Source organism: Leguminivora glycinivorella, chromosome 8 (genome assembly GCF_023078275.1).
Source record: "Leguminivora glycinivorella isolate SPB_JAAS2020 chromosome 8, LegGlyc_1.1, whole genome shotgun sequence".
NCBI classification, from domain to species: domain Eukaryota; kingdom Metazoa; phylum Arthropoda; class Insecta; order Lepidoptera; family Tortricidae; genus Leguminivora; species Leguminivora glycinivorella.
The window spans coordinates 10,817,068-10,833,260 of NC_062978.1; the positions used below are offsets into that span (position 1 = coordinate 10,817,068).

The 16,193-nt window shown below is 35.4% G+C and overlaps 1 protein-coding gene across 1 annotated transcript in view; it reads right to left on the reverse strand.

Annotated features, from left to right (window-relative positions):
* Window positions 1–14,497, reverse strand: part of LOC125228868 (nose resistant to fluoxetine protein 6-like) — a 53,678-nt gene extending 39,181 nt beyond the window's left edge. The window contains exon 1 of the mRNA XM_048133562.1: window positions 14,105–14,497. Coding sequence (XP_047989519.1) covers window positions 14,105–14,384 — 280 coding nt within the window. The 5' untranslated portion in view covers window positions 14,385–14,497. The remainder of the gene's footprint in view (window positions 1–14,104) is intronic.
* Window positions 14,498–16,193: the final 1,696 nt, after the last annotated feature.

A 16,193-nucleotide genomic window follows, 5' to 3' on the forward strand; every position in this document is an offset into this window, starting at 1 on the left:
ATTTGGATTATCTTGAAATCTGCCTTATATTAATCGTGAGGAAATCGGACTACTTAATGACAAATTCACAACCAATCAAATAATAATCCGGACTAGGTCTAGTTACCCTTTGGGTTGGAAGGTCAGATCGTGGTCATTTTCATTAAACTAGTGACTACGCTAAATCTTGAGATTAGTTGTCAAAGCAGATCCCATGTTCCCATGAGCCGTTACGAAAGCCATAAGTATGTACCTAAATCAGTAATGGGGATAAATTAGTTATATAGGTAGGAAGGAAATCTTTACCTACAATTAGAGTTATTGGTAGACATCCAGAAAGAATTTACATTTACGCCAAAGGAGCCACCTCGTTTAATATTTAAGAATAAGAAATACATTGTTACATATATTTAATTAAAATATGCTTATGCTGTAAAAGTTAGAAGATTTTTAGATACACTGGCAACCTACCTAAGGTTTTCAAGAATTTAAAACGAAGGCAAGTTGAATTTTGTGTAAGGCTGTTTATTTATTTAAATTCTCGTCCTAATTATTACAATTGTTACAAAATCCTCATCTCAGGCCCTGTTATCGTGCTTGTTAGGCCGAGTTTTATCCAAAAAGCGGCGTAATTCGGGAAAAGCCCTTCCGACCTTATTTGATTAAACATTTGCATCCACGTCAGATTCCGCCGAGAATATATCTTATTAAAGTAGGCAAACAGCCCTTCGCCGGGAGATAATGTGTTTGACCTATTTAACGGTATTGCTCTTGGTTGTACGTAATTGACAGTATTTTTGGGTGCAGTATTAGTGGGATGAGAAGAGGAAATTGACATAGATATTCTGTTGTTGGTTTTTCACGAGATTAAATAGAATATAATAGAATAAACATTTATTCGTGAACACAGGCAAGACAAAATACACATAATAACAACAAGACAGAAAATAATGAAGTGCCACGAAATGGCCTCATCTCAGCGTGTTGCTGGTGACTTCCAGCGCTGATCTTCCGATGAGACCATCAAGTGAGAAAGATTCACGGAGAAATTAGAGGATTAATGAGAGAGCAGTAAACTTTTTTCATTTTAGAGGTCAAGTTCAATCAAGTTAGTCAATTAGTAAGGCATAGGATTATTCGTTTACTATTTTGACTGCATGCTTGATTATTATTACGTATTCAATACATACAGCACGTAATAATAGAACGAGATATGGACTGTGTCTACTAGTACCAATTACCTATATATCTTTGCATATAATTTGAAAATTAGCTCGATTCGATTTTATATACGCCTGTAAAATGATCTCCAGATACGGTCGGATACGTAAACGTCAAAGTGCGATTTTGGTATATTTGAAGAAACGTCATTTTGACTCTTGACACATTCGATCCATACCGTATCTGCACATTTTTGACGTATTGGCAGCGTGCGTGCAAGTGCGTGAGTGAAGGAGTAGGAGCAGCATGCGTAGCCGAATGGCACAAACGCTCACGAAACGAAACCCTCGTAGATATCTATCTCTATCGCTCTTGCGTATTGGCGCGACAGAGCCAGACTACCTTTCGCGGCGTTTCGTTTTCGTTTCGCGTCGCAGAAATGCCATTCGGCTACGGCACCTGAGTGTCACAAATAAGAGTAATCTTATGGACATATCTAACTTCCATGCTAGCGGCGGCCGTAGGAAGTAATTCAATTTGACTCCATAAGATTTTAAGCCGGATCGACCATACTAATATTATAAATGGGAAAGTGTGTATCTGTTTGTCTGTCCGTCTTTCACGGCAAAACGGAGCGACGAATTGACGTGATTTTTTAAGTGGAGATAGTTGAAGGGATAGAGAGTGACATAGGCTACTTTTTGTCTCTTTCTAACGCGAGCGCAGCCGCGGGCAAAATCTAGTAACCTATAGATTGAGGGCAGCACAAATCGTACACAAAGAGAATATTAATAAGTAACGTTCAAAATTATGACAAGCTTTGTCGTTCGTTAATGTTAATGAGATTTTGATTGAACATCAAGTGTCAAATCATTGTTTACGAAAGCGAATATTGCGCGTATCAGCACGAGCGTTGTAATGGTACAATGCTAATAATTATTACTTACTCAAACAGTTTTTAATTGATTATTTGCAGTTTTGCACTAAACACATGCAGTATATAACCGCAAATTGATATTTATTATTTACACCAATTGCAGTCGTTGACACATGCGTGATAATGATAATAGGCTCAATTGAAACTTTAAGATAATCCAAAAATTTACTCTAGATACGATAGTGACCGGATTTGTCAGTGTAAAATGTTTTTTTTTATTCGAATAACGTTAGTCCGTATCGTATTTAGAGCTTATTTTTGACGAGTCAAACTTTAAACCACTTATTGGCGTGGTGGATGACAATAGTCTACGATAGCTGCTTATACATATATACTGTATGTAATAAATAAATAAATATTATAGGACATTTTTTTTACACAGATTGACTGAACCCCACGGTAAGCTTGTAAGGCTTGTATTGTGGGTACTCAGACAACGATATATATACAAATACATAATATATACATAGAAAACATCCATGACCCAGGAATAATTATCTGTGCTCATCACACAAATAAATGCCCTTACCGGGATTCGAACCCGGGACCGCGGCTTAGCAGGCAGGGTCACTACCCGCTAGGCCAGACCGGTCGTCTATATACAGAGAGACGAGCATGTGGTTATTTAAGCTATTTTTATAAAGGCTTGTGTATTTAAATCGCAATTTCTTGTCGAACGGCATCGTGAACCCCCAAAAGTATGTTTTTTAAAACATGTGTGTAAAGTGTGTGCCTAGACAGAATATATTAGCGACGTAAAATCCAGTGCACGTTGATACAGAAAGTCCCGACGTCAATGACCTTTGAATAACATTATGTCAAATGTCATTCAAAAAGTGATAAGTAGAATGCCTGGCGCGTACGCTCTTCGGAGGCGTGTTTTGAATACTGAGACTGGATCCCTGGCCCTATAGCTGAAGGCGTTTCTGCGACACCAAACGCCGCTGAACTGCAGTCAACAGTCTGGCTCTGTCGCGCCAATATGCAAGAGCGATAGAGATAGATAGCTACGAAAGAGATATTATCGTGAGCGTTTGTGCATTCGGCTACGCACACCAGCGGTAACGGTAAGGGCTGTTTAGACTGTGAGAACTTGTACGTGGTTTTCCTTTTTGCTTCAATTCTATATTTTGTAGACCTAGCCGTAAGAATAAATATATGTAAGTAGGGACATAAATATATTAAGAAAAAATTAAAGTAATTGCTTACGAAATTAAAAGTAATAGTCTAAGGAACCCGAAAATAATATAAGGAACCCGAAAGATTTTGACCACGAGTTTCTGAGGACAAAACAAGTAAAAAGTGTTATATGTTTTAAAAAAAAGGGGTTGATAAAAAAATTCTTAAATTATGATATTTTTCTAATTACACATTGTAGTTGGAATTTAATGAACTAATGTGAAAGTAAATAATAAACAAATTTGAAAGCCTATCATCCCTATAAATGGGCAATATTATGTGTTCTAAATAAATACAATAAAATAAAAATAAATAATAATTGGGTGAATCAACTTTTTCTTGTTTGTTATTGACATGGTTACGGTCCCCTGAGTCACGCTGGTTTTATGCAAAATTATGCTACTTAAACTATGCATTTTTCTAGTGTTACCAAGCCCTTTCCTTACAAACATGGACTAAATATATAAACATGGATAAAACCAGCGTGATTCAGGGGACCGTAACCATGGGAATAACAGACAAGAAAAAGTTGATTCACCCATATGAAGGATGCTGAAATCGATAGCTGGAAAAATATTGAAAATAATCATATTACTTTCCTTATGCTTATAACTAAAGAGTTTAGGGGGGCTGAAATTTTGAAAAATTCTTAATTACAAATTATGGTGCCACATCTATTCATAAAAAAAAACCGGCCGGCGTGTCGGGTCACGCTCAGTGTAGGGTTCCGTAGTTTTCTGTATTTTTCTCAAAAACTATTGAACCTACCAAGTTCAAAACAATTTTCCTAGAAAGTCTTTATAAAGTTCTACTTTTGTGATTTTTTTCATATTTTTAAAGATATGTTTCAAAAGTTAGAGGGGGGGGGACACACTTTTTTTTCCTTTCGGAGCGATTATTTCTGAAAATATTAATATTATCAAAAAACGATTTTAGTAAACCCTTATTCATTTTGAAATACCTATCCAACAATATATCACACATTGGGGTTGGAATGAAAAAAAATATCAGTCCCCACTTTACATCCCCCTACATGTAAAGTGGGGACTGATATTTTTTTTCATAAAACCCTAACAAAACATTTTTTTATTTTTGCACTTTATCGGCGTAATTGATATACATATCTGTACCAAATTTCAGCTTTCTAGTGCTAACGGTTACTGAGATTATCCGCGGACGGACGGACGGACGGACAGACAGACATGGCGAAACTATAAGGGTTCCTAGTTGACTACGGAACCCTAAAAGTTGAAGTCGAAACTCGCTGCTTATCAGGCACGGCTTTATAAACTTTACCATACTATGTTAGTCCTGATAAGTAGGAAAAAACTACAATTTTATTGAGCACTTAAAGTACTTAAGTGTAATTAATTACATCTTAATAATAGACCTGATCAGGAGCAACATTGCACGCTCATATCAATTACGTGGAAAAAACTTCATTAATGTTGAATCAGAACCTTGTCCTTGTTTTGTTTTTATTTGGAGTAAAGTGAACTAGACTACTTTTGCAGCCACAATACTGGTTCAGCCTGGAGGTAGGTATTGACTAATTACTAGATGCCTAATGCCTACGAGTGACATACGGAACTGAGGGGGAGGCACCTTGATAAGACTGGCGGCTGAGCTCCATCGTAGGCCTCAGTGGCGGCTGGTGAAAATTTCTGCTAGGCAACACTGAGCAAAAAGAAACCTACCTTAACATTAGGTACTTTACTAGTAATCAATTTTAGGCAAGCCGGTGGGAATCGGCTTGTATGGACCAGCCGCTGCTGGTAGGCCTTCGCTTCAGTAAGTCTGTGGCCATGAGCCAGGTACACATAGATCGTTTGTCAAAAAAAAAGATTGACATCTGTATGGAATAAACATTTTTTGGGTGCGTATCGATCGATATAACTTTTTTTGATATATTTTTAGTCGTTATAACGATCATTTGATATAATTATTGAATCATATAACAACAAATAATATACTAACAAATTGTATAATTCTTATTTAATATAATGATCATTTTTTCGAATAACATTTATTATAACATACTTTGAGTATAATGCTTATTTCCGATAATAAATAAATTGTATAATACAAATTCTTTCTAAAGCACAGTTAGAATAAAAAACAATTGTACAATAAATTAGATCCATCACCATTTACCGGAAAAGTAGATAAGTTAGAACTGTGACCCCTACACACAACGCGCTGCTACCAGAAAAATAGGTTAGGTTAGGTTAGAACTGTGACCCTTAAACATATGTACTGCTATCAGAAAAGTAGGTTAGGTTAGGTTAGAACTGTGATCCCTTCAAAAAAGAATAAAATTAATTCATGAAATGTTTTATACTGTTTGCTAGTTATATTATACTAGTCGTATATCAATAGATAGTTATACCATATAACGGTTATTATAAATAATTATTATACGAAATAATGATTATACAAAATAAAAGTAGATATTTTGTGGTTATACCAAATGTTAATTATGTCAAATGAGTGATTAAATCCGTTAAATATATACGAAATGTTGTAATATCAAATGTTATTATAACAAAAAAAGTTATACCAATCATTACACACCCACATTTTTTTAGGTAATATTTTCATACTAAAAGTTGCTCTGTATGGTATTTATAGGTACCTATTCACCCTGTAAATTATTGCAGCCATAGCCAAAGGCACAAACGCTTACGATAATATCGTTATCGTAGCTATCTATCTCTATCGCTCTTCCGTATTGGCGCGACAGAGTCAGACTGCGTTTCGGTCAGCGTCACAGAATACATATTAGTACAGTCGACTACAAAGAGATGTATCCACTTTTTCACCTTATTGCATTGTAATAAGGTGAAAACGTGGATACATCTCTTTGTAGTCCTGTACAAGTCGGCGTCTAGCGTCAACGATTTTCATTTCAGCTAGGCCAGCTAATGACTAAATCAAACAGTTTCTATTATGGAGATTAGAAATATAAGGAGCGAAAGCTTTAAGTATCAGATGTGCATATATAAAATCATAAATAGGTGGCGCTGCAATCGCTGCTGCATAAGGGTTTGACAATCTCTTAGCCTTCTCGGTAGTGACCCCGCCTACGGAGCAAGAGGTCCCGGGTTCAAATCCTGATGGACCTTTTTTATTTTTTTCTACTAATATTTTCTTGAATTTTTTTTTGTCCAATAATATTTTGTTTCTCCCTGGTTTCTATAATGAAAAAGTCACAAGACTAACAAGTATTTAAAAAAAAAAAAGAAAAAGAATTCAAAATAAGTATGTAGGTAAATACAGGGTATTCTAAAGAAGCTTGTACCTACTGATTGCAATCCAGATTCATTTTGTTTACATCCTTGTATTCATGAAACGTGCGTGCTTGTAATGTTAGATTTGAATGATTTCATTAAAAACAAAAATTTGTATGCAATGCGCACACAATCATAATATTTTTTTGCTGCACCAAGGGAATTCCTTAATGTGTTATATTAGGACACTACTCACACTACACATTTCCTTAAGAAGTACATACATTTTTGGGAATTAAAATAGTGTTATGTAACTAACTACCTACTCGTATACTAATAAATAAAACCGGCCAAGAGCGTGTCGGGCCACGCTCAGTGTAGGGTTCCGTAGTTTTCCGTATTTTTCTCAAAAAGTACTGAACCTATCAAGTTCAAAACAATTTTCCTAGAAAGTCTTTATAAAGTTCTACTTTTGTGATTTTTTTCATATTTTTTAAACTTATGGTTCAAAAGTTAGAGGGGGGGGGACGCACTTTATTTTCTTTTAGGAGCGATTATTTCCGAGAATATTAATATTATCAAAAAACGATCTTAGTAAACCCTTACTCATTTTTAAATACCTATCCAACAATATATCACACGTTGGGGTTGGAATGAAAAAAAATATCAGCCCCCACTTTACATGTAGGGGGTACCCTAATAAAACATTTTTTTCCATTTTTTATTTTTGCACTTTGTTGGCGTGATTGATATACATATTGGTACCAAATTTCAGCTTTCTAGTGCTAACGGTTACTGAGATTATCCGCGGACGGACGGACGGACGGACGGACGGACGGACGGACAGACAGACATGGCGAAACTATAAGGGTTCCTAGTTGACTACGGAACCCTAAAAATTAGTAAATAAATCCAACAACTTTTTTCAAATGATCTGTAAAATAAAATGCTAATCTACGTAAGTAGTATGTTTAAAGAATATCAATGCATTTAATAGGTAGTCTTCTTGGCCGAATTGGGGCGGCGGCTCAGGAAGAGACCCTCGTACCAGGTTTTCTGATGCAGAGGTTGTCTGTCCCAATTCAGCGTGGGAACGCTTCGAGCGTGTTGGGCACCTTTGCATCTGGAACGGCCTGGGACGAGTTTTTTGAATAGATTTCAGTTAGTTTTAGTAAGTTAAGTAATTAGTAAAATTTTAATTAAAATGATTTTACTACATTTAAATGTTTTTTATTTATTTTAGATGTAGTTTTAGGTGTCGAAGTTAATTTATTTATTTATGTACAATATACTTGTATTTTTTGTCTCAATTTTTAACATACCAAAATAACCGCAGCCAAATAACACATCCTAATTAGTGTATTCGTGCATTTATGTTGTACCTTGATCAATAGAAATGAAGGGAAAAGTAAATAAAATATTGTAAAACAGGATTATTTTTTAGAGAAAGCTGTCACAAATATGCAAACTAATTTACTAATCACGCGGTATAGGTGCTAAATTCAATTTGGTTCAATTAAAATGAATAATACGTCACACTGCTACTTGAATAAGATGATTAAATTAATCTTAAAAGCTTTGCAAAAATTCTGTAATTGAAAATTGAAAAAAAAGTCAGCCGAAATAGCCAATTATGAAACAGATAATTTTAATCGTGATTTTCGAGCCTGATCCTATATTGTAAGTTGCTCTGTAAGATTTATAAATTAACTTATTTGTTTATTGAATTATTTCAGATGACGATATAAACATGGTGACGACCGGACTGGCGCAGTCGGTAGTGACCCTACCTGAATCCCGGTAAGGGCATTTATTTGTGTGATGAGCACAGATATTTGTTCCTGAGTCATGGATGTTTTCTATGTATATATATATATATTTATATATTATATATATCGTTGTCCGAGTACCCACAATACAAGCCTTCTTGAGCTTACCGTGACCCTCAGTCAATCTGTGTAAGAATGTCCTATAATATTTATTAATTATTTGTAAGAATGTCCGGACCCTATAATATTTATTGAAATGTAAGGGGTACACCGAGCGGAACTGGTAAAACCAATGGGCGATTCACATTATTATTTATTTATTATTAAAACATTGATGGAACTAGGCTAAAATTAATTTAAAAGTGGCAAATGGCCTTGGGTGAGACCAACTCACGGCCTCTGAATCGGTACTCCAGCGCTCTGCCAACTGAGCTACCAAGACTTCAACCAAGCCAGCGAAATTTTCCACCACTTTGGTCAAATTGTACAAAAGACAAATTTAAGTCATGTGTGAATATCAGTCTGGCATGCCAGAAGATATTCTATACCAGTACCTCTAAATATTAGAGGAAAAAGCAGAGGTGAAAAGGAATATAATTTATTTTACAGAAAATAACACGACCACATCGTTCTGGTTTAGGAAGAGAAGTGAAGGAAGATAATATGACAGATATAAAAAACATGTTAGAGTGTTCGAAATACAAATAGTATAAAATAGTAAAAAGGTTTAACAGTACCTAGGTAGTAGCAAATCTTTAGGCCAAACAGAGAGATCAAGAAGAGAATAATTAAGAGTTTTGAATGATTCACGGTTATTTTCATTAGACTTAACGACGACCGGTCTGGCTCAATCGGTAGTGACCCTGACTGCTAAGACGCGGTCTTGGGTTCGAATCCCGGTAAGGGCATTTACTTGTGTGATGAGCACAGATATTTTGTTCCCGAGTCATGGATGTTGTCTATATAAGTACTATATTTTTCCCGCGGCTTCGCCTGCGTACTAATCTAATCTTGTTTTCCCATACAAACTTTGGACCCCCATTTTACCCCTTTAGGAGGTGAATTTTGACAAATCCCTTCTTAGTACTCCTCTACACCTTCTAAGGAACCTACGTGCCAAATTTGGAATCTGTAGGACCAGCGGTTTCGGTTGTGCGTTGATGTCAGTCAGTCAGTCAGTCAGTTTTTTCTTTTATAAAAAAAATGCTACAATTACGCGCAAGCGTTCTGCATAGATATTGTATGGGCATTATTTACGTATGCATTAATTTTGCAATTAGGTAACATAATGTCATTCAACCTATTGCATACATTTACAACTCATCAGCATATTAACACGGGTAGCCTATCATCTATGTGTATTATTATTTAATACATAGGTAAAATTAAATAACTGAATAAGGTGTTCACAGTGTGTAAAATTTTAACGGGCGATAAATTAAACCATACGTATATAATTCATTGGTGTTGTTATTAATTAAGAGGTGTTTTTGACTTAATTTTCATCCCATTATTATTTTTTGAAAAATTTCTCAGCAGCAATGTACTGTAAACATGGTTGCGATGACAGTCAATGATAATTGTCAACGTACGTTTAACGTACAGTCAACCAATTAGAACCCCAGGCCACTGTAGAACTATGTCATAGTGACGTTACAAATCAGATTGTAAGAAATCTCTTACGTCATGGTTCTAAGAGTAGCCTAGGGTTCCAATTGGTTGACTGTACCTGGTCTAAGTATGTTTGCATTACATTGCGGTCCGATTTTTTTTTATAGGTAAAATTATTTCAATTTTAAGGAAACGTTATCTAATTCTTATGTCCTATACTCACCACCGTTAAGAGATTTGCCCGTATTAGACTTTACACGCTGTAGGACCGTGTACAAACATGAACGTTTTGTTCGTCTACATTGTATGAGTAGGCCAATGTTAAAAGGCCAGCATGACTTTGAAATAAATATCGTTGGAACACAATACTTTAACCGTATTTTTGGGATAACGGCGTTGATATTAATTATGCTTGTCGCCAGTATTGATCTGTTTAGAATCAGCAGTTAGCCATATTAACCCTTAATATAATCCACGTTTCGTAGTGTATCTCTCTCTATCGCTCTTTGGTATTGGACAGAGCCAGTTGAGTTTTGTTACCGAGTGTGAAGTGTGAACGATTGTCACTTTGGCTAGGCTGGGTTTACACTTTTACACACAACATGCCAACAGTAGCGCCAAAATGACGGCCGGTCTGTCGTAGTTGTTAGTGACCCTGCCTGCTAAGCCGCGGACCCGGGTTCGAATCCCGATAAGGGCATTTATTTGTGTGATGAGCACAGATATTTGTTCCCGAGTCATTGATGTTTTCTATGTACCTATATAAGTATATATTTATCAATATAAGTATGTATATCGTCGCCTAGCACCCATAGTACAAACTTTGCTTTGCTTAGTTTGGGGCTAGGCTGTGTAAGGTAAGTTAAAAAAAAACCTTAGTCTTCAGAGTTCTCAGAAGGCTTGTTTCCCTTCCGCCAATAGTACATTACATCAGAGGCCGGGAAAATGAGGATTTCCGGCCGGGAAAGTGGGATATACGGCCGAGTGAGCGTGCGATATACGGATAGGGATATGAGGCCGGGAATCCGTTTTCACGCCGAGGCATGTATAGTGCTTTTCTCAAACATACAATGAAATAAAAAAAAATGCTCTAAAGGACAATATTTTATAAAAAAAAGTTACTTTGCAGGCCTAGGCCTGAAAAATAATATGAAATCCCTTTACAGTCCTCTCGAGTTGTTGCGCCCAAAAACCGATATTTCCCAGCCCATTTTAAGGAACGTAAAGACAATATTTCATTGCATGTTTGAGAAAAGTTTTATTTCATTCACAAGTAGTTTTAAAATTAGAACGACACGGGTAAAAAAAAACCTAAAGGGATATTTTCTATTTTGAATACTTTAAGACGCTACAGGAGCGAAAATGCTAAAATGGAAAGGAGCCCCCTTTCATTTTCGGAATCCTAGTTTAATATACTAGTGTTATTAACTAGATTAATAAAAAAAAAATTACCATTCAGAACAACTCAGTTAAAAGATACTGCGAATCATTAAAATCGAGGTTCCGCTCTCGACTGTTTCCTCCTTCAAAACTTAATCAATCGTAACGAAATTTGAGAATCAGAATAACAATGACATTATCTGTGTCGGACCGTTTAGTTTTTTTGGCCAATTGTTATCAAATTTGAATAACACACCTTTTTTTGCGCCATAATCAATAAGGCCCTTTTTGGAAATTTTTGATAGGCTCTAGTGTCTTAAAAATAAGAATATAAAAAAAAAGCAAAACGGTCCGACACAGATAAAAATAATAATAATGTGTGTTGAAAAATCAGTGCTCTGTCTTCAAAATCCAGGGAGGAAATAGTCGAGAGCGTTTGTATGGAGAATTAACCCCTCCTGTATCGTCTTAAGTCTGCTCTAAGGCATTATAATTAAAATAATTGTTTGGTCTGTGTATTATTTGTGTCTCTCGCAGTTGGGACTCATTCAGATATGTATTAGGGTAAAAACACTTTTGTCGTCGTACCTTTCTGTCACAACTCCATCTATGCTGTCTCATGAATCTCATGATGTTTCAGCTTTTAAATCGCATCTTTAGCCTCGGAAAGCATTTTGTTTGAAGATGATTATGTTCATAATGATCTATAAAATACTGACAAAGAAATTCAACTTTTATATAAAAATGTTTTTTACTAGTATGTACAATAAACAAATTATTGATACAAATTATTAAAAGAAACTACCAAAAATTTGCGATAAAACTAAATTAAAAATATAAACTAATCAAAAAGTATTTCCGCGGGCTGTTTTGGTGAATGTGCCCATGAATACTTATCAATTTTTGGTTCCGATTCTTGAACCCTATAGTTTCGCAATGTTTTGTCCGTCCGTTTCCGTCCGTCCGTCCGTCCGTCCGTCCGTCCGCGGATAATCTCAGTAACGTTAGCACTAGAAAGCTGATATTTGGTACCAATTTATAAATCACGCCAACAAGTTGCAAAAATTTTTAGGTTTGTAAAAGATGTTTTCAAAATTTCAACCTAAAGCGGAGGCTGATATGTTGATTCCAAAACGTGTGATAATTTTTGGATAGGTATTAAAATATGAATAAGGGTTTACTAAGATCGTTTTTTGATAATATTAATGTTTTGAAATAATTCCTAAAGGTAAAAAAAGTGCGTCCCCCCTAATTTTGAACCATATGCTACCCTTTTTTGTCGTCGTACCTTTCTATCACGACTCCATCTATGCTGTCTCATGAATCTCATGATGTTCACATGGCTGGTTTCCGCACTTAGCCTCGGAAAGAGAGGCCGTTGTGAAGATGATTATGTTCATAATGATTATAAAATACTGACAAAGAAATTTATTCAATAAATAAAAAGTTACTAGTATGTACAATCTTAAACATATAAAATATATAAATTAAAACTAAAGTACCTTAAAAAAATTAAATAAAACTAAATTAAAATATATAAACTAATCAAAAAGACCTCCGCGGGCTGTACCGGGTGCAAAGGTGCCCATCAAAATACTTATCATGATTTTTTATACATAGGTATTTATTGTCTTCACCTGGTTTCAACCTGACTCCGTCCCTACTACATTGTCATATAAATCGGTTCATCAATTTTACCTCCTCAATCTCCCCCTCACTCAATTTTTTGTACATCATCATCATCCTCCTTGCGATATCCCGGCATTTGCCACGTCTCATGGGAGCCTGGGTCCGCTTTGACAACTAATTTTTTGTACATATGTATTCCAATAAATTTGAACTTTTATTGAGTAACCAAAAGTACTATATTCAATAACAAAACAATTTAATATCAAGTTGTTGTTCCATTTATTTTAATTTTAACATTGTTGATTTGATATTAAATAAAGCCTTTCTATGTCTACCTATGTCTAATGTCTAAATGCTTACAGGACTCAGGAGGTTGCGTGTAGACGAAATAGACAGAGAGACACACAGGCAGACAAGGTCCTATTAATTAATTAAAAATACATTAAATGTATTGCATAAATTGCAGATGTAATTGCAAATGCAGGAAATACCTATTGTTTACTACCATTGTGTTTTTTTAGGACTTATTATTTAATTAACTATGTTAGATTTATCATGGCCAATTAGATACACCATAGACCATACCTATAATACAAGAAAATACCTCCACTCTCATTACTTAAGTAGCCAAGTACAAAGGCTGTAATTAATATCCTATGATCTAATGACATGTAAATTTTCGTACTTAAAGATCCGGGGAGAAACGAAGATCAAACATATCGTTTGTTACACCCACTTCTGTACAATGTTGTCAGATTTATGTTAAAATAATGCGATTACCTATTATTTATATGGTTCGAAAAGTTTTAGGAAACATAATAGCTCATATAATGATGCAAGTAGGTATGTACTACGTATATCTGCACCAGAAATTAAATAACAAAAACTACCCTTATTATCTTGAATTGTTGTTATACCTACTAAAGAAAAATAAATTAATGGGGTAGTTTAGAAGTAAAGTTGACAACTAGTGTTATCAATGAATGGAATACCCAACATTATGAGAATGTAAATTGATATAGAGATTATCACTGCTAATTTGTCAACAATGCGGATTCCATCAATGTATCAATTAGTTTGGTACTCTTTTAATTTCACAAGAGGTTTTATGTTAGATACCTTGGCCCATTTGACTGAAGCATGAAATTATCTTTTAGATGCATTGTTTAAGATTATTCTCACAATCAGCATTTTTAACTTCACTCAAAAAATAATAAAAATTGACGTACTTTTCAAAGCCCATAATTCCAGGCGCTCCAAGCCCTCTAGGTACAGTTGGCTGTCCCTGCGGCAGAATTCGCTTGTTCCATTGGTGGGCACCACAACCCTCGGGAACCGATCCCACAGATCCAGTACCCCCACACTATCAACTTGTCGCTTGACATTGAAAAACGTCCTGTTCAGAATACTGTCGTTAAACTCGGGTAGGGTAAGTTCTATGCAGTCGCGCGCGCAGGTTATAGTTACGATTAAAATTAGTGCTACAAGCACGCTCCCGCGAGCGGCCATGGCGATGTCGGTATCAACAGTGATCGCAGCGGCGGTGCGCGCGAGTTTAACTAATGAACCATTTATTTTGATGCGACAATGACATCTATAGCCCTTATTCACTAACGACGCAACCGACTATAGTATCCTTCTATTGATTGGCCTTTTATAAGATAGTGTAACATTGTTGTGTAATTAAATAGTTAGCTCGCAAGTCACGGCTGGGGTGGTATGGTAATGGCTATTATAATTTTGGTAATAAACGATTGTTTTTAAGTTTCGGTCAAGATCGCGCGCAAGGCACGGGCTGTAATGTAAGATGTTTATAAATAGTTTGCCTTTATTAAAAAAAATAATTTTTAAGAAAAAAAACCGCCTTTCTTTGGGGTTTTGGTGATAAATACTTTCAAATGTTGGATTATGTTATGGCATATAATTAACCGGGCAACTAAAATATTAAACGGGAAGTTAAGTCGGGCAAACAATAATATAATTTGGCTGTGTTTTAATATTGTGGCGACAAAAAAAAAAATATGAGCCTCAAATATTAAGCATCATTATTATTGAAAAAACGGCAGCAAATTTCAAGCGACAAAAATATTTCCGAGGAACATTAAACAATACTTTGGCGACTAAAATAATAATTGGCACCTAGTATTGTAAAGCGTAAGATTTTTAATATTTGTAGTCATATAGATGTTAGCACCTAAATAATTATACTTAGCTCATCGTTTAAAGTAGTATTTAAATTGCGGAGGCAACTAAAAAAATTAATGGGAAGTATGTTTTTTTAAAAACACATATAAAATCGTTTTTTTTATGAAAACGGGTTGATGGTAGCTACCTAGCTACTAGCTACGTACCGATGGTCTCATCGGACGATCAGCGCTGGAAGTCACCAGCAACACGCTGAGGTGAGGCCATTTCGTGGCACTTCATTCCTTTCTGTCTTGTTGTAATTATGTGTATTTTGTCTTGCCTGTGTTCACGAATATATGTTTAATCTATTCTATTCAAACATCGTATTTGCGACCCGTAAACCACGAGTAGTGTTTAAATATCTCTATAAGGGAACGCGTAACATATCATTTTATAATAAGTACACAGCAACAAGGAGTGTATAACCTTCTAATGGGTCGGTAACGCGCATATGATACCCCTTGAGTTGCAAGCGTCCATAGGTTACGGTGACCACTTTCCATCAGGCCGATCGTATGCTTGTTTACCACCGACATGGTATTTAAAAAAAAATACCGTCATAATCGTATAGTATAAATATTAGAGATACAAGAGCAGAATTATTTTCTGCTAGCAGAAAAGTGGGTTAGGGTTAGATTATTTTTTTAGTAGAATATATTATAAGTCCTACCAAATTTGCTATGGCATAATTCTTAGGTACTTTGTATGAACAAAACAACGATAGCAAAAAGGAAATGAAATACAGTCCAAGAGGCACCGTTAGGTACGACGACGAGCGAAGCGAGGAGGAGTGTTAGGTATCTTGCATCCCCAACACACAAGACTCATTATCAAAACAGAAATAGGAAGAAGATGGACAACTTTTTACTGCCTAAATATTATGCAAACAAAAATCTACGGAAATACTCTTAATTTAGAAGATTATTTTGCTCATTTAACATTGTGCCAGCATAAGATTCGATATTATAAAATTTGCGGAACGATTTATGGAAAGGCATATTCTGAATAAGGTTTTCCTGCCAAAAAAATGAATCTTTCAGAGTGATGTTAAGACTGCGTAAGACCGGCCTTAGATTTGATACAGTAAACGTCATGAAAAGTTAAAAAAATCATTGTATAGAGTCGAAGTTA